Below are 19,689 nucleotides of genomic sequence, written 5' to 3' on the forward strand. Positions count from 1 at the left end.
CACCACATAAGCAAAAAGAAAAAAAAGCCGGAAGTGGCGCTGTGGCTCAAGTGGTAGAGCTCTAGCCTTGAGCTGAAGAGCTGAGGGACAGCACCCAAGCCCAGAGTTCTGGCCCCACAACTGGACCCAAAAAAATAAAGAAAGAAAGAATACATGGTCTCAACAAGACACCAAAACTAGAATCTAGGTTTTCAAGGTAAATGTCACTGATTAATGAGCATGGGGTTCGTCAGAATAATAAGTGACTTGAGTGTGGAGAGCCAATGAGCCCTGGCACAATATGAAATAATTCACTCACCATGAGGTAATGCTTGCTTTTAACCCATCTTTCATGGGCTTGATACCACAGAAGACTGAAAAGATTTGAAAAGCTATTAGAGAACTCACAGGATTCTATGTTCTAAGATCCTCCTTTGTCTCAAGAGACATCAAAGGATTTCTTTTTTAAAATGTTTCTATCATAACTGAAAATTTCTTCCTTTGTCCTCCCAACAAAGTACTTAAGATTGGGTTTAAATAGCTAAGATATGGAACTAGCCTAGGTGCCCTTCAGTAGATGAATGCTATTATTTTATGTTCTTATAATGTACTATGGTTTTTTTTGTTTCTTTTGTATGTTCTTCCCCCATGGTATAACTAGTTTTCACTATATTTGATTCCAGTGCCCTGCATCTTGTATACACATTTTATAATTTGGGGAGGGAAAAATAAGAAAATGCTTAAATAAGGATACAGGTTGACCCATTGTAACAATGAGATGTACAAGACAGTATGTTGAAAATAAACTTTACAACTTCGGGGGTGGAGCAGAGGAGTTGGAGAGGTGGGGAGGGAAGGGATGGTAGGGGATAAACAAAGGAGGAGGTAACAAGGCTGGATAGGAAATGCACTCATGAAACTGTAACCCCTCTGTACAGTATTTTTACAATAAAATTATATATATATATATATGTATGTATGATTGGGTTTAAAAAATGTGGCTCTAAATTTCTCAAGATCTTAAAGTATGGAAACTTATGTTTGAAAAAGTAAAGATAGGTCCTGTGGAGAGCCAATGAGCCCTGGCACAATATGAAATAATTCACTCACCATGAGGTAATGCTTGCTTTTAACCCATCTTTCAGAGGGCTAGAACTGTGTATTAGGGAAACTGATTTATAGCATAGATCTTTTGGCTTAGAAGACAAAATTCCAGAGTTGCAGCCCTGATATCAGCATATTGGCATAATTTCCTAATATTTTCTTAAGCTGCAGTATCTTGAGCCTTTGAAAGTTCCAAAGAAAAATGTAAAAAAATGCCTAACATTGAATTTCCTGAAAATTTTATTGCTGGAATTTGTTGCATATTAATGTTAAAAGTGTTTGAATGTTGAGGATATTCAGTGAAAATTGATTTAATCAATATTATAATTAGGTTATAATAAATTAAATTATGCTATATATATATATATATATATATATATAGCACTTTCCTACATTCTGAAGCTAATCTGAAATGTCATATAATTTTGATATCCAATGAAGAAGCACTTGAATTGTAACTAGATGAAAGAATATTCCTGGCAGGTGCCAATGGCTCATGTCTATAAGCCTAGTTACTCAAGAGGCTGCTATCTGAGGATAACAGTTCCAGGCTAGCCAAGGCAGGAAAGTCTGTGAGACTCTTATCTCCAATAAACTACCAAAAAAGCAGGAAGCGAAGTTGTGATTCAAGTGGTAGAGCATTAGCCTTAGTAAAAGAAGCACAGTGACAGCATACAGGCCCTGAGTTTAAGCTCCAGGACTGGCACTCACGCACGCACGCACACACATACACACACACACACACACACACACAAATATTGGCATCACAGATACTAGTATTTTGTACTTTCTGGGAAAAGAAATATTAGTTATAAGAATCAGAAAATTAAACAAAGTAATTGTTACCAGATGTAATGTGTGGTACCAAAAATCTCAAGAAAATCAAGTGAAAATTATTATAATAACAATATAATAATTTTAGGTGATAGACTAATTTTTATATTAACTTTTTAGAAAATTTGTGTTTTATATAAATGAAAAAGTAATCAAAACAGAAACTAATTTACAATATTATTATTTTAAAAAGACTATATCTCGATGAGAAAATTAATTATGTCTATAGTAAACAAAGCTTTCTTCTCTCCTCCTAAATATTCATACACAGAGGGAGACATAAGAGAAAAAGAGAGAGAAATGAATGAATAAAAATAAAAATTCAACCAGTACATACTGAGAGTTAGCATGTGGGTAAGGAGAGAGTTGAAAATAAGAGGACACAACACTACATGTGAGTATTTAATTAAATGAGAAACCATTTGGAAGAAAATCATATTGGTGATGTACACATTCTTCACCAAATTCATTTCCTTATTGACCACAACTTAAAACATAAACTATAAACCAATTAGCAAGTAAAACTCCTTAAACTACAAGCTAGAAAAACATAGCAATATTAATAGTGATTGGATATGAGAGAGTCTTCATATACATGAAAAAAAAAACAAGGAGAAAAAAGCTGATAAATCTGACTAAATCACCCATCAAAATTCCTATATCATGAAAACATTATGACAAGTCTAGGAAAAAATATTCATGTCACCCATGGAAATACTGTAAATCTTTTTCATATAAAATGTGCTCCTACAAATCCACAGATGCAATGTCATTTATTAAATAGCAACACACACACAAATTCTTTCTAACCTTGGTTTTGATCTACCTGCTTGATTAACATATTATGTTCCCTATGGGATGAAAATCAACTAGAAGGAAGACAATTGTGCTCATGGAAAATGACAAAAGAGGCATAAAAGTGAATGATTTTAAGGAATTCTGGATCATACAAAGACCAAGTATGATTAGTTTTTCATCGGAGGAAAGCAGCAGAAACCTAGGTGCCTGCAGAAGCAAGTCAAATTGCTTCCTCAAGTACCTGAAACTTGCTGGGCTTGGAACCACCAGCTTCCTGCTAATGAGGTAGAAACAGAATTGATTAAAAGTCTCTATCTAGAAAAGCTAGACACTCCCCACCCATCTATCTCCAACCCTGTGAGAGTTCAGTGAAATACATCTTCATTGCTAAGAAAGTACCATGTAGCCTTGCTACAGAGGTCAGCACATAGAAGCCACAATCCACATTGTGGATGGATTGCCCTGTGAGGCCACAAAAGTCTCTTTAATATATCATGATTTGAGGTTAATAGACTAGCCTCATATATTAATAGTACCAAAGGGTTTGAATAACACATGAATTAACTCAAGATTTCTCCTGGCCAGTCCACTTGGAACTTCAGACTACTACACGCACACCTCTCCACTTCTATTCCAGAGCAGCTTTAGTTCCTGTTTGCTTTACAACACCTACGTAAGTGTTCAGATCGTGGCAGGGAACAGCTGCTGTGGGAGTGGTCGTCAAAACTATTGGTGAAGACTGGAGTATGCGTTGCTGAAGATAAAGGAATTTGGTGAATTAGGGTTATGCATATAGTAAAAACAGAGTGAAGATAGCAGTGGCTGGAAGAAGAGCAAAGGCACTCCTAGGCAATGCCAGGCAGATGTGGGAGTTCATTTTTACATAATGGGAATTTATCACTCAGGGTAATGAAACTTCCTTTCTGTTTCAGTCTTAGGTATTTCCAGCATACTTGTGGGCATTTAATTTATATATAACTAGAATATTCAGAAGGTTTATACATGATCTAAAAACATCTTGATCACTGTGCTCTTTGTTTTTTTTAATTAATTTATTTATTTTTTATTTGTGAACATACTGTACAGAGGGGTTACAATTACATGGGCAGGATAATGCGTACATTTCTTACCAAGTCACTGTGCTCTTTGTGGCAATGGGAATCAGATCTAAACGTTTATTGCTATGAAAGGATGAAAAGACACTGTTGATGCATCACTGAGGCTTCTATGTGGTGAGCGGAAACCATGGATTCCTCAATCACTTCATGCAAATGCTCCAAAAACCCATTTTTAAAATTTGTTTTAAAATGAAGAGTCTGGATCAGGTAATCTTCTTAAACCTTACTTCCTTGTCTGGAATCTTAATTAGTTAATTCCATTTCCCTCACTCATTCATCCATTCATTCACTTAATTCTTTAATTCCATTTAAGATCATTAAAGGGAAATTACACTATATGTTAATCACACTGAAACAGGAGAATAAACCAATGTCTTTGTATTTGTAAATGGACACATGATCTTTCACTAGGCACACCACTGGAAAAGTACTGGAAATGCTGGTTAGATTGGGAGTGAGTATGATTACTTCTGTTTATGGAGTATGTAACTATGTGAATGGACATTTGACATTTTTTTTGAAAAATCACAAAATATTTTAGACATTTTATGTCACGTATGGATGGTATAGAGACAATTAAGAGTTAGCTTTAATTTTCCCATCTAAAAATGGGATATTAGTAGATATTTCATCCATTATGGTAAACATAAAATCAATTAGGACATATTAAAGACAGGTCAGTTTATGGTTCAGTTCAATCACTGTATTACTATTACTATCAGTACAAATGAGAACCCATATCTGTCGATATTCTCAATATTTAGCATGATGACTCGTGAGATGCATCCCTTGGAGAGTACTTGAAAAAGAAAAAGGTACATGTGGATCTTCCCATAGGAGACAATTGATGAGGCTGTGACTGGAGGCAAGGAACACAATTAGAAGGCCATATTTTGGCCCAGTAAATAATGGTAGTGTTAAAGAGGAAAACCAACACATCAACTTGTTTATTAGTTGGTAACATAGAAGAGACCTTGCTTATTGATTGGCTACGAGAGGTGGAAGAATGAGGCTGAGACAGGACTTGGCTAAACATCACGCATATATTTCCACAAGACTCAAGAAGGAATGCATGAAGAAATTCATGTTTGGAGGGAAAAATAGAGAGAGGTATGTATAGATATTATCTAGGAAACAGTTGGTAGTCAGGGTTTGGGGTTTAAGGAAATACCACAGTTGGAGAATAAAAGTCATATTTTAAAAAATAAATGATTATTGAAATGCATAGCTAAATTAATAAGATTATCTTTTAAAATAAGATGACCAATGAGAATATTCTTATTGTTGTTTTTTACCTGGAGAGAAAAAAAAATCTGTGTGACTCTTACCTCCAGGTAACCAGCAAAGTACCTGACTGGAAGAAGGGTTGAAGTGTTAAAGTACCAGCTATAGTTCACTCAAGAACGGGTATTAGCACAAAAAGACCAAACAAAAAATAATTTAAAAAAATAAAGCATCCTGACAATCTACCACTACTATACTATTCTGAATGTATCTAATCCAATCTAATAGAAATGGCAACAGATTTGTCATGAACTCAAGAGGTTACCTACATTTGGTTCCAAAACTGTGGGCACATTCTTGTGATATGGAAGACAATACATCTTTGACAGACCCAGACTTGTCAAAGATGATACAAAACAATGAATATATACACATGCAGCAATTATTTGTTCATACTGGCAAGCGTGAAAGTTAAAAATAAAGTACTTCATGATTGCTAGGAAACAGGGATAGTGCTTGAAGATCTTTGCTTTGGAGAAAAGCTATGAAGCCCCACAATACATTATCACAGGTACTAAGAACCAAAAAATGAGGATCAGTTTGCCCGAGTGTTTTTCCTGCATTTGAAATAAAAAAAAAAATAGGCTGCAAGTCAGATAATTGCACTGTTTCTATGACTACTCACCACAGAGTAATCAGACTTAGAGCGGATCTACACCTAACTCTGCATGGTAAAGATATTATTAGCTACTATTTTATCTAACTACTGATTTAAAAATGGAAGTAGCTGGGCACTGGTGGCCCATTCCTTTAATTCTAGCTACTCAGGAGGCTGAGATCTATGGATGTGGTTTGAAACCAACATGAAAAATCCATTAGACTTTTATCTCCAATTAATCACCAAAATGCCAGAAGTGAAACTGCGGCTCAAGTGGTAGTGTTAGCCTTGAAAAGGTAAGGGATAGTGCCCATGCACTGAGTTCAAGCCCCATTACTGACACAAAAAGTGGGAGAGAGTATTTTGTTATCTCTGAGGTACATAGTTTAAGAAATACAGAAAATGGGTTACATTAATCCTATTTAGTTTCATGTGGCCCAGTATGGCTGGAAAGTCCAGTTCTTACCATTTCTGGCCCAAAGCTGTGATGATTTTTCCCCATCACCTATGGTGGTACTTTGTTGAACTGTTAATAAGCGAAGTGCTTAGATATGTCAATTAACAATACTATTTATGTTACTTATTTTAATGTTCTCTACATAAAAAAAATGAACTGCCTGCTGGTAGTAAGAAACAACCCATTCTGCTTTACTCTTCCTGAGAGACATTCAGCATTGGTGAATTTATTGTAACTAAAAATAAAATCCCTGTACAGCTGTGTCAGTATTAATAAAACTAGGTTCTGTCAAGGTTTTAGTTAAACTTGGATATTTTAAGAATAATTTTATGGAAATAATTCTGTATACTTACATCAACAATCAGGAAATCTAGCCAGCACCATGCATTAGTGAAATATGTTTGAAACCCATAAGCTACCCATTTGAGAAGCATTTCCAGAATGAATATATACGTGAAGACCTTGTCCGCATATTCTAGCATGGTTTTGATGGTCTTTCGCTGTTCAATGTATATATCTTCAAAAGCCTGAGAATAAATATAATGTTAATTTATCTTGATGGTTTGACTCCCTTAAATACTTCTAATGTGCTTAACATATATTAACAAAGAAATAATTTGATAAGTATTGACAAGTATCATACAGACATTGAAAAACTGAAAAAAATCTAAAGCCTAAGACTAACTAGGAAAATATTGGCAAGGAAAAGTCAACATCTTTATTTTTACCATTATTTAAAAAGTGATGTAAAGAGGGATTAAAATTACATGAATCAGGTAATGAGTATATTTCCTTTTTACAATGTCTTCTCTTTATTGATGTTAATCCCTAAATTTTACTCCCTCGAGTGTCTATCTCAATTACTACTACAAAGACTTTCAGTGAAATGACATGAATTTAAAAAATAACTAGAGGCTCTAAGGGTAGTATATGCTTATTCCAATATTACTCTCTTTCATTCACTGAATGATCTAGCTTATTTTGAGGGAACATTGATTACACACGAAGAAAGCAAGATACAATTTTCATCCATTAATGTTAACATAATTATTAGGGAAAACTAGATGGCATTTGACAGGGAAGGTAATGTAGCCACACAATGTTTCTGCAAATGGTTGTCTCAGTGAGGAAAAACATCTGCTAGATAAACACCAGATGAAAAATTCCATCTGGCTGTTTCATCTGATTTGTTTCCAACAGAATTTTGCATAGAGTACTCAGTTCTGCAAGACAACAGATATCACTTCTCTTTTGATTCTTAAACTTGGTTTATATTTCTGGAATTTTATTGGAATGAGCTTCTTCACTGGAGCCTGAATCTGCCCAGCATGCGTTTTACTTACCAAAGCACCACTGCTGAGAAGAATCATGAAGACAATGAAAGTCTCAAACCAGTTGTGCTCTACAATGCTGTAGCAGGTTTTCCTAAGATTCCACCATATCTTTCCTTTGCCTTCTTCTGTACTTACTTGACAGAAGGGAAACTTTTTAATACATCCTAAAAGGCAGTGGTTAAATGGAACAAAACAGAAAAAATATATTTTATTTCTAAAAAGGAAAAGCATAAAATTTCTTGCTCCCTCTCCACCCCAACCCCAGTTCAGCATTTTATGGGGTACCTGGCTGTGTCATTCCCTTGTCTCCTCCAACATTTCTCCCACGCAATAAAATATTGTTAGTCTTATACACTTAGAATATAAGAAACTTCTTTACTCATATTTGCTTCAATGTATACATATGTATATATTTCAATAGACATCAGAATTTCTTTGCTGCAAGAAAATCTCAAGATAGGGGCAAACCCTAAATTCTAAATTTCAATTTCCTCCTCTTCAATCATAGAAAACCCCACTGTCTTTTCAGGTAATAGCTGCTGTCAATATTCTCCAGCTAATTTATTTTCAGCCTCAGTGCTTTTCTTAGTCTCGCCATGACTCATCTTGTCAGTCAGTATCTCCTAATTCCTTTGTCTTCTGCCACCTAAGATTTTGCATTATTTTTTTACTTCTCTTTGCTGTTCTGCTTTTACTCTCTGTGCTACCACTCATCAGATTAAATCCAAATATGATGAGTCAATAAATCTTTACTGATTTGTGTACAATTTGCTGGCAGTGTTACTGCAAGAACAACTGTGACTCCCCCTGCCAAAGTTACCTCTCCAAATAGCTCTGGGCATTACACAAAATAATCACATTTGAAATTATAAGAGGTGCGATGCCATTACCATAGCCCCTAGAAATCAAATCACATAATCAGTGATATATTCGGAAGGGATTGCAATTATCAGTGACATGACATTTTAAAGTGACAAATGTATCTTAGGATCTGTATTCTTGCATTCTATAGGGTGAAAGGTTTTTTTTAAGTTCTATTCTCTTATTTTTTTTCCAGGAATAGTTTCTGCTATTGAATAATCTGAAAACATAAATTTTATTTAGAGGAAATGAGAAAAACAAAGATAAGCCTGTCTTCACTGTTTTAAATACTTCCCTCAAAAACATTTGGAAGGACTGATGGGAGATTTTCTCACATCCTATTATTTGATTACCTTCAGTAAAACAAGCTTCTGGCTTAAGGTCTTCCTCAGGTTCAATTTCAGGTTCACCTTCTCTGGGTGGGGCAACATCTACTGTGCTTCCTTCTGATGAGCTGGTCGCATTTAATTTCTGGAAACACAATTCCATTTCCAAGATGTGAATTTTGTTCCCATTTATTCAAATAATTGGGAAATGCTCTCCCACAGTGCAAAATATAATAGTACTTGCATTTGACTTGAGTAGTGATACTGATGATTTTATACTAATAATTTCACATAATTAAATTTCTACTAATCACAACAATGTGACGAGTTACCTCATTCAAGCAAATAAAGGTTAAACAGCAGTTACTATAGATGATTTGAAAGGGTTGATCATACTGATTAATTTGTTTTATCATCTCCATTTATGCATGAATGCCATAGGAAAATAACCTGATAACATTAATATTCTGGCTAACCCAAAAATAGTTTGAGAAGAACTTATTATGTTAACATCTACTCATGATTATATTAATTAAATGCAACAAATCAAGCTATAACTTGCACCTCTTCAGATAGAAATTTTCAGAGGGCACAGAACATTACCGGTTGTTTCTAAGTGCTGTCCATGTTTCTGTAATTTTCAAAAGGGAGAGCAGCACGTTAACATTAGTCACAGTCATTACATTTCAACTTTGAGCTATATTTTTCTCTGGCTTACATAATTTTCTCCTTACTTTACTAGCACAAAGTGATGGATCATTCTTTCTCCCTCTTTGTAACTGCATAAAGGAATCTAATGCTTGCTGAAGAATTCTAACTGCAATGGAAATATCTTCATAAATGACATCACCTAGAATCTGTAGAGGAGGTCTTTTTTATATTCAACATGTGATCAGGCTGCAAATTTTTCTTTTAAACAAATCACTGCGGCATGGTGAAACAGGACACTTTAATGGTACAAGAATAAAGATCTAATAAGTTTCCTAAGATCTGTCAAGAAGATATCTGAATGTGTGATGCTTTGTGAAAAGTGTGCAAAGACATGATGACACACAGCACAAGCAGGCGGTGTAATGCATTCAGGATGAAAGAACAGCTCATGGGCATGTGAATGATTTTGAAGCCCCCATTATGAACATCAGTAGCTCAGTGTGAAAGGCACTCAGCCCTAGCCTCCTGAGTTAACGTCCTATTTTAAAAAGGGCTAATGACAGGTCATATTGGGAGAAATTTAGCTCAAATTTTTCTGATTTATTGAAATCATAATGTCAATGTGAGCTTAATATTTTATAATGTGAACTAAAATTGAAGAGTAATGTCCAGATAATACTTGCCATGGTGTGACTTTGAAAGTGATATTAATCATATCCAAATAAATATATTATGAGAATAATTTCAAGTCAAAATATAATTCCACAGTATAATTCCTTCTACTGTGGAGTTTGCTGAAAAGAAAAGCTAGGTCATCATTGTGTCTGATGGTTCTTAGGCTTGTTAGATAATAGGAATTTTTACGAAATTCCTTTACTTTTTGAAAACCAGAGAAGCACAGACAAATTTTCTCCTAGTATTTTTCTGCTTCTTGCACATAGGGTATATTCATTCTTTTTTTAATAAAGCTTAGAGAAGCAATGACTGGGTATAATCATAACAGCATTTGGAATAATCAAGAAAAATGATTTGGTCTCAGCAGTTTACTCTTCCAATTTCATTGATGATTTATAGGTTGGACACTATGGCTTTTGCTGACAGACAGCAATTATAGACACTTCAAAAATAACACCAGTATGACATGAAAATAGTTTGAGATGCTATTCACAAAGTTCATGATTTATCTTCTTCCTCAGCTAATTCAGGTGCATCAATATTTTCCTGACCATCAATATTATTCTCACCATTTTTTAAGCATAGAACACCTTTTTTCACAGAGTCTCTTTCTTGCATGCTATTTCCAGCAAATTCTATAGTTCATTTAGTTAATTATTCTTGCTCCTTTTGGTAAAATATAGCATATATATGTGCATGTACATATATGTGTGTGTGTTGATGTACACACACATATTTATACATATATAACAAATAAACACACATACTGTATATAAAAAGATCCACATCACCATGTATAAAATGCCACTCAGTAGTTATGCCAGGTTCATGAAGAGTTAAACAGTAAATGTACTTTATATTACTTTTCTAGAGAAAATTATGATAGCTGAACACTTTTATCTCTCATTTCTTATAGTACATAACACTCAGAAATGGCCTTACCAGAAATTATCTACTTGGATTAGAAAATGAATTTTCTTATTAAATAGAAATTATTTTATCAATAATAATTTAGTGTAAAAACATACATTTCCAAATTGTGTCAGATGCCAAACAAGGAAGTATGAGAGAAGAAAGTCATAAGCATTATATGTATAAACTCACAGACTTATATGCTTTTCAGCTTGAAAACTTTAGAAAATATACTTACCCTTCATAAATGGAAATTGTTTAATTTTCACATAATGATTGTCACATATTCTACTACTGGTGTCATATATTTAATTACAATACTTACTTAAAACCAATGATTCACAATACACAGTATAGGAGGCAGAAAGGAAAATGAAAGTTCAATCAACTGTTTACCAAGTATGGATGACAGAATTTTGTTACTAATTTTCTTTAGATTACAAACATTTGTGAATGTCACTAACATGTTTGTGTGTGAATAATCATACTATCCCAGTTAGCTCTGTGATAACACTACATATTTGGATACACTGACTTAGAGAAGGACAGTATTCAATTAGTTCACCTCTGTCTCCCTGGAACTCTGAAGCCAATGTCATTTGAAAACAGAGAAGGGAAAGACCCTACCCCCATGCTGCCCTTCTCTCCAGGAAAAGAATCTTTTCTTTTTTCTTTCTTTCTTTTTTTTTTTGTGTCAGTCGTGGGGCTTGAATGCAGACCTGTGTGCTGACCCTGAGCTCTTTTGCTCAAGCCCAGGGTCCTCTCACTTCGGCTACAATGTCACTTCCGGCTTTGTAGTGGTTAATTGGAGATAAGAGTCTCAGGGACTTTCCTGCCAGGGCTGGCATTGAACCAGATCCTCAGATCTCAGCCTCCTCAGTAGCTAGGATTACAGGAATGAGCCACCAGTACCTTGCTAAGAATCTATTTATATGAAAAATTGTTTCAATGCTATCCAGATTTTTTTTCTGATAATGAGGATAAGCTTTTTAAGCTAAGATTCATAAGCTTTGTAAGCTAAGTCTCTGGGAAACTCCCAAGAGAATTTTCAGAGGATATGTTTCCAATCTCTAAGAACTTCATAAACAAAGAGGAAAAGTGATAGGCAAGTGATCTCTTTGTTAACAAATATTTCATGAGATTCCTTTTTCCCTATGAGGTTAACACAAGGTCAGCTCTCTTCGAGTGCAATTCATTGTTTAACTGCAGCAATCAGAAATGCCACTACACTTTTTTTAGCCAATAGGCCACATTTTTTAAAATCAAAGGGTAGTATTTATATTTTATTATATGATGTTATGTATTATTATATGAACTATGGACATTTCAAAAGTTGTGCTTCTATTCACATTAATGATCTGAAGTTTAAATTGGGTTTCTATCAATTATATCACCTATTCAATACATGGGTTTCAATGCCACAGTCATTGCTTGCATAAAGTTTACTGAAGAGGGTATTATTTTTACCAAAGTATAATGTATGTATATGTTGAAATATCATGGTAGGATTCCTCTGTAAATTAATATACACTAAAGAAAATAAATGACAGGAATGTATTAAAGCTTCAATCAGGACATAGTTAATAGTAGGAAGGAAGAAAATGATGAAAGGTTGAATATAAGGTTGAAGGTTGAAATAAGGTTGAAGTACCTTATAGGCACGCATGAGAATAGAACACTGAATCCTTTGAAATGGTTTTAAGAAGAGAAGATGCTGGACAGTGATAGAGAGGTTGAATTTGATTGGAAGTCTCTTGTATATTCAATATATATTGCTTATGTTCATTACTGTGCTTCTAAGTCACTAAGTTATGCTCCACATAACTATTTAATCTTTTAAAATTCTGTACATCAACATAATAGCAATTTACGTTAATTCTATAAATTAACATTAATTACTTTAGTAGAGGATAGTTTGTGTTATACTTACTAAAGACATAACAAAATTACTCATAAGATTTTAAAGCATATAACTGACTTAAAAGCAAGCAACTGGTGATAGACACAAATGATAACTTACTTTATACTGCCATAGCTGTTACTATATGACATAAAATTTTACAAAAATCAAAGAAACCTGAAATGAAATGTATCATATTAAGGAACTTGATGCCTGTGCTAAATAACCAAACTTACTACTTGTTCTGAACTAGCTAAAAGTAGAAAGAAAAATTTCATATTAAAAAACCACATAGTACAAGTCCAAACTTGCTTGCTTGTACTATTATCTTCCTAACGCCTTCAATATTTCATGGCACTTAAGTTTAGATTTTTCCATCCCTTGTAGAAACAAATTGAGTCTACAGAGGGATGATGGCGTATGCTCTACAAATGCACACTGGAAAGCAGGTTTTAAGATGCAACATTCTCCAGGTCTAATTCAGCCGCAGAAAACATGCCTGGCTGTAGCAGAAGCCTGGCGCAATGCTGTGGAAGCTGCACACTGACCCAAGAACCATGCTCTCAGACACATGGTACTTGAGAAGGTTAACCACAACCACCACTTAGAGGAATGGGTTTCTTCAAATAAGAAATGACAGAATTAGCAACTGAAAAGGCCATGGAACCATTCCCCACACCCATAGCAACATGACCTTATGTATAAATTTCCCCTTGTGACAAATAGTGCTCTTGATTTTTTTTTTTTTACCCAATTAAAGAATGAATTTAACTTCCAGAACTTGAAGAGAATGTTAGCAACTGGCCTACTTCCACTGAAATGCGCTCACATTTCATTTATTTTCAGTCAGCTCTCAAATGTTGGACTCTCACAAATTGCTGTATGATTCAAGAGACAAAATAAAAGATTCAGCCATTACAGATTGCCTTTAAAATCTAGCCATTTCCTCTATAATCTTATTCAGGAGTTTGTCTTACTAGTAGAAGAGGAAAATCTTTTGGTCACACATACGACCAGGGCCTTCGTCTGATGTTTTGGATATACATAGCCATGACTTAGGATATTTCATTTGAATTACCGGCAGCCACATACTGAATCTAGTTGGATGCTTGTCCAGGACAAGAAGAATATAACAAAATAGCTCCTTTTATTTTGTGATCAGTTATTGAGTGATTAAAAATATAAACTGCCACCAGCTGGCTTTTTTCTGACATATGGTTAAATGTACAACACCCGTAGAGCTGCTTTTTTTTTCCTCTAAAAATAGCCTGAATAAGAGCATGATATATGAAACAGAAAGTCATTATATGGAAATTGAAGAGCAGGGCCAAAGAGCGTCAAGAAAGCAAAAGCAAAAGGCCATTTATCTTGAGAAGGGGTACAACAATTTCCATCAGAACCAGACTTAATTGGTTTTATTCAGCAGAAAGCTACTAAGGCACCAACATAGTTCACTGAAGGTTGAAATGTTACAATGGCTATTCACATCCCCATCTGTGATTCTCAGAAGGACATTCTGAAACACTGGCAGAGATTGAGAGCTAACGTCCTTGTCTTGTTGCTCTTCCAAGTCTCAAAACAGCACAGCACCTTTTCTAGAAAGCCTTATGCTCAGGACCTTAGTCAAACATGTACTTTCATAATTTCTACAACAGCTTCAAAAAGGAGGGCATCCTGTGATAAACATGGTGTAAAAGCCAGCTTGCCAGCATCATTTCATTTTATTCTGCTTTATAGAGAAGAGAAATCAGATTTTCTTCCATGACTAATAATGTAGTTTGACAACTACATTAGTGATAAGTGAAAACTGCACAAATCACTAAGGATTGTTTTTTAAATCTGTTTTTAGTTAGCAATTGCATTTCTCAATTGGTTGTATTATATCAGTAATTTTTAATTTTCTCTAAGAAAAAATGCATGTACATATAAATTAAACTTGGAGACAATTTCAATCTCCAATTAGATGTTTGTTTATACCAATAGTCTTGAAATGGCTCAATACATGTGAACTTTATACTTTTGCTTCATAAATTTCCTATACTGGTTGGGATTCCAATAGGGTAGTAGTTCAACAGAAGAAAGTCACTCAAGTGATTAAAATCTTAGTTAATCCACTCAGCTAAAATAGTCTTAGGAGGGATCATTTTCTCCTTATAATAATTAATCCTCAAAATAATAAACATTCCATGTTAGTTTGAGGTAGGACATTTCAGAAGAAATCAATGTATATGAAAGAAATTCCAAATCAAAACTAAATTCACTAGGCTAATCAATGATCAAGATACATTGTTTTCCCTCATCATAGTAGATAGTTCCCTTATTTCAATTACAATGATAATTAATGTTTTTTTAAGTTTTCAGTCACCTGATTTAACTTTCCTAAACTACCAAATATCCAAGATATGTGGTGCCCAAATGCGTATACAGACTGTGGCCCTTCTCCAAAAACTTAGGATCACTCTCCTCTTTTACTAAGCCTCTTCCTTAATCACAAAACAAACATTTTAATCTGGAGCACAAGAATTGTTAGGTTGACAATTGTAGTCATAGATCTGAAAATAATGACCTAAAAGTGACATTGCCATTAGAAAAACAAACTTATGAGGTTCATTCTGGTGATATAGCTTATATATGTATATACATATATATAAGGGCTGAATCATCAACAAAAAGTTGTGGTCTTATTTTAATGAAATTGAAGCAGAAAAATAAAAATTGCATGCTCTTTTAAGTCCTAGACTATACTGAATCTTACACATTTCTATTATGCCTCAAAATAGATAGTATAAATCCTCTAGAGAGCATGCAATTATTGCTTTTTAAAGTCTATGAGATTGAACTGGAAAGCCCATTAGCAGAGCTGAATAAGATGTTGGGACTGCCAGTCTCGCCTGACCATGCTGTGAAGTGTCACACGCTAAGCACAGAGCAGCTGCGCCAGTCTAGCACTTCCTTGCCACGGCAGGGGAAGGAATGTAGCCGAGTAGCATGCAGGCCAGTCAAAAGTCATTGAGAAAGTGATTGTACATGTACAACTTGCTTGGGTAACCTGGGCAAAAGTGGTGGCACGAGTCTCTGGCTGGTTAAAAAACCCCAGAGCTGCATTCTTGATGGCTCCAGCTTGATTTTACCCCTGTGAGAAGTAAGAAGGGTAAGCAGTGAGGGTCATAGTATGATATTGATAGACTGAGCTCGGAATTCAACCATAATTAACGACTGTTAAACCCATTTTTTTCTCCATCTTCCAAATAAAACTGTTAAGAGCTATTGTATAAAGATCTAAACTTATGTAAAGAGCCGAGGAAATTATGACTTCAACTTTAAAAATGCAAAATCAGACAAAACTCTATATTTGTTTCTCACAAGATTAATAATATATCTCTAAGTTTATCTAAGATAAAAAAAAATCCCCGCCTTCAACTGCCTTACAGTTTCTTCATGCATAAGCTTTATATTTACTTTTATGCCAGCCTATTTGCAGGAGTGATCTATATCTATACAGATACAATGCACATACATTTATGTAATATTGTATACCATATGTTGAATTACAGCAATCCACATTTTAATCTCTTAAAAACGTTCAAGGGTCAAGTGTCTTTGGCTGTACTTGTTAGCCATTTGTTATTATTGAAAAAAAAGGAAACAATAGAGTAGCTGGAGTTTTCAAATACTATCTAAATTGATTATTAATTTATCATTGCCTCTTAAGACAGAAAATTTATGTAATTTGGGGGCAATTTTGCTTTTCAGTGAAAAATGTACAACCCAGTTGGGTTTAGCCCATATGACCGATTGCTCACTTTGTCAGGAAGGACTAAAGACATCCTGTGCTCCTCAAAGCATTGCTCGATGTTCTGCTGCTCTCGTGGTAAAACACACACACACACACACACACACACACACAAACTAAGAAGCATGGACTAAAACATTGCTTCACAATGTGTGTGTGTGTGTGTGTGTCTGACTATATATGAACTTAAAAAAAAAGAATAACCCAGCTGAAGTAAGTATGTATCTGAAATAGGACTCATATTCAAAGTTAGTACTTCGGGAAAATTTCAGATCAAACTATATTTACCTACAATTTATGTAAATCCACCTGATAGAACATGCCATTTTTTGCTTTTACTCCTTAAAACTCTACTTTCTGTGAATCTAAATGTGAATTGTCCTGTTACATCTGGGGTTTGTTAGGCACTAACTTAAATAGATTATCAATATAAAATATATGGTTCAATTTAATAGTTAGTGGGCAATATCATTTGAATTTTTAAACCAGTTTTGTCAAAATACTTTCACTTTGATGATTTTCCTCTAGTAAATCTTTGTATTTTAAGCAATCTTACTACATTCTGTAATCACATTTCATGTATACAAAATTAGCTTAATATATAATAGATTGGTTCTACAAATCACTCAAAAAAGACATTTTTTTAGCTCACCAATATTTTCAAAGTCTTGATAATAGATCAAGAAATTGTATCTTAATATTTCACATTTGTGATGTGTCAGCTATTAAAAGGAAATGATTGGGGACCTTTTGAAGTTAACTGACGTATTTTAGAAACTGCTTGGAAGAAGGAAATGAAGACGTTTACTATCCACGAAGACCATGTCATAGACCTTGGTATTCATTAACTATAAAATGTACAACATCAAGTTTGTTTTCAACTCTGATTTCCCATCCAGGCCTCAGTTCTCTGTTCTATTGCTTCTTCAGCACAGTCACGCCTTGGTATCTGTGGTGGACTCATTCCCCAGCCCCTATAAATACCCACATCAGCAGGTGCGCTGGTACCTGAAAACTGCCCTCGTATTTGTGTATAACCAAAACATAACTCATGATACCTGAAATCATCTCTAGATCATTTATGGTAACTAATACAAAAATTAGTACAATGAAATGCTATGTCAATAGTTGTTATATTGCATTTTAGGGAACAAAAAGAAGAAAATTCTGTACATGTTAAGCATAGATGTGTTTTTACATAATAGCTTTTGTCCCTGGTTGATTTACTGCCTAGATGTTGAATATATGGATATAGAGTCAGTCATGTACCTCAATAAAATAAATCTGGTAATCTTTATGAAATCTAGTTCAAATAAATCTGGTAAGCTTTATGAAAGGATCATTTCAAACAGTGATGTATTTTCATTTTTTCCAATGTCTGATATTTTAGGTTTGTTAAATTGTCAGTTAGTCTCAGTTGCTTTTTTACCCTAGCTCAGACTTTATCATCTCATTGCTATCAAATGTTTTTGTTACATTCCCCAAAGTATCTTTCAATCTAGGCTGTTTTGCCCTTGGATATCGAATGATTATTTCATATAATACATTCTTGTTGGCTTCCTGTGTTTCAAGAGAAAAAAACTTCTAAAAAACTGACTATGCTGTTAATTCTACACTCTAACTTACTTGAACATTTGCCATCTGACATACCCAACCCTCTCAAATGTATTTTCTACTATATTCTCCACTTTAATACTAGGCCTCACTCTCCTCTCTGACTTTTATTTTCTAGATTTCTGCTTTCTGTTCATCTACATTTGACTCAGACTTTGACACCTACTTTAATTTTATCTCTCCTGTTTATAATTTTAGACGCAGGATTAAGCATTTAGATAGATTTTTAGGGATTCTGCAAAGTGTGTTAGTTAAATATGTGGAGATTTCCCTGGAGTAGATTTGTGTGTTAACATTCTTCATTAACTCTTCCTTACCCTGAGAATATAGTAGACTGCCAAATTAATAATAAACATTATTAGCTTGCTAATTAATTGGTGTTTCATCTCAAATCTTTGTGAGGTGATGGAAAAATAAAGTTAGTTTTGAAACCTTAGAATGAGCCAGATAACATAGCAGTGAACGTGCTAAGCATACTTCAAGTATAATTCAAAGAAAGAGTACTACTACTTCATTTTTAGAAACATTTTTCAAAGTATTTTAATATTTAGTATCATGACACATCTCATCAACTCTGAAATATGTGGGAAATCAGACAACTATGAGTTGTAATGTCAGCTACTTATTATAGGAATTTCAGACCAATTTTGTTTGTACACATATTTTAAAAGGGAAACTTCCAAATTGTTCTCACAAAATCAGACAGTATTGGTCTGAGGCACATGGTGTCTGCATTATACCCTCAAGCTAAAACATGTCTTTCCTGACTCCATCTGTTGTAATTCTGTAATTCTGTAAATCTGAAGTAATTCTGATTGGTGTACTAGAAATCCAAAATAATAGCCAAAGGTTTTAATCTTTTTACCACAAAACAGAATTGAATTACTACCATTTTGCTATCCTAGAAGTCTTAATACAGTATCAACAACTTCCCCTCTTCCTTTCCTCTCTCTTTCCCTCCTTGCCTCTTTCCATTCACCCCTTCTCTCCCTCCACCACTCTCTTTCTCCCTTCCATCAACAATGAAGAATACTATCATAATAGCAGGTTTTCCATCTATTACCCAACTCTAATCCTGAAGTACAGTTTTTTTAAGAATATCTTAGTATTTTTTAGTTAATCTGGAAGACTTTATAGATTTATCAATTCCTGATGGGATGGAATTAACTCAGTACCACTTTCATTTTCCCAATAATTTTAATGCTTCTATAAATAACTCATCACACACATGAATAAAACTTGCAGAGATGAACAGAGATTATACAAAACTTCCACATTTAAAGTAAAAGTCTAATATGGACAATAAGGAGATAAACCCAGCACAATTATCAACAAAACAGACTACTGATTTGTCTAAAGAGCATAATATAATGCGGCATAGAATGTATTAACTAGTTTCTCTTTTTTTATACAAGGTCACATTTGAAATTGGCCCTCAAATTCTCAAGAAG

The 19,689-nt window shown here is 34.2% G+C and overlaps 1 protein-coding gene across 12 annotated transcripts in view; it reads right to left on the minus strand.

Moving 5' to 3' along the window:
• Scn3a (sodium channel, voltage gated, type III alpha subunit) overlaps nucleotides 1-19,689 on the minus strand; it is an 83,779-nt gene that overhangs the window by 13,101 nt on the left and 50,989 nt on the right. For all 12 annotated transcript variants that reach the window (XM_013027797.1, XM_013027729.1, XM_013027752.1 and 9 more), the window contains 3 exons: nucleotides 8,721-8,838; nucleotides 7,516-7,670; nucleotides 6,526-6,699 (listed from right to left, as the gene is read on the minus strand). In XM_013027797.1, the coding sequence (XP_012883251.1) occupies nucleotides 6,526-6,699; nucleotides 7,516-7,670; nucleotides 8,721-8,838 (447 nt within the window). The remainder of the gene's footprint in view (nucleotides 1-6,525; nucleotides 6,700-7,515; nucleotides 7,671-8,720; nucleotides 8,839-19,689) is intronic.

Source organism: Dipodomys ordii, unplaced genomic scaffold, assembly GCF_000151885.1.
Source record: "Dipodomys ordii isolate 6190 unplaced genomic scaffold, Dord_2.0 Scaffold5, whole genome shotgun sequence".
Taxonomy (NCBI): Eukaryota; Metazoa; Chordata; class Mammalia; order Rodentia; family Heteromyidae; genus Dipodomys; species Dipodomys ordii.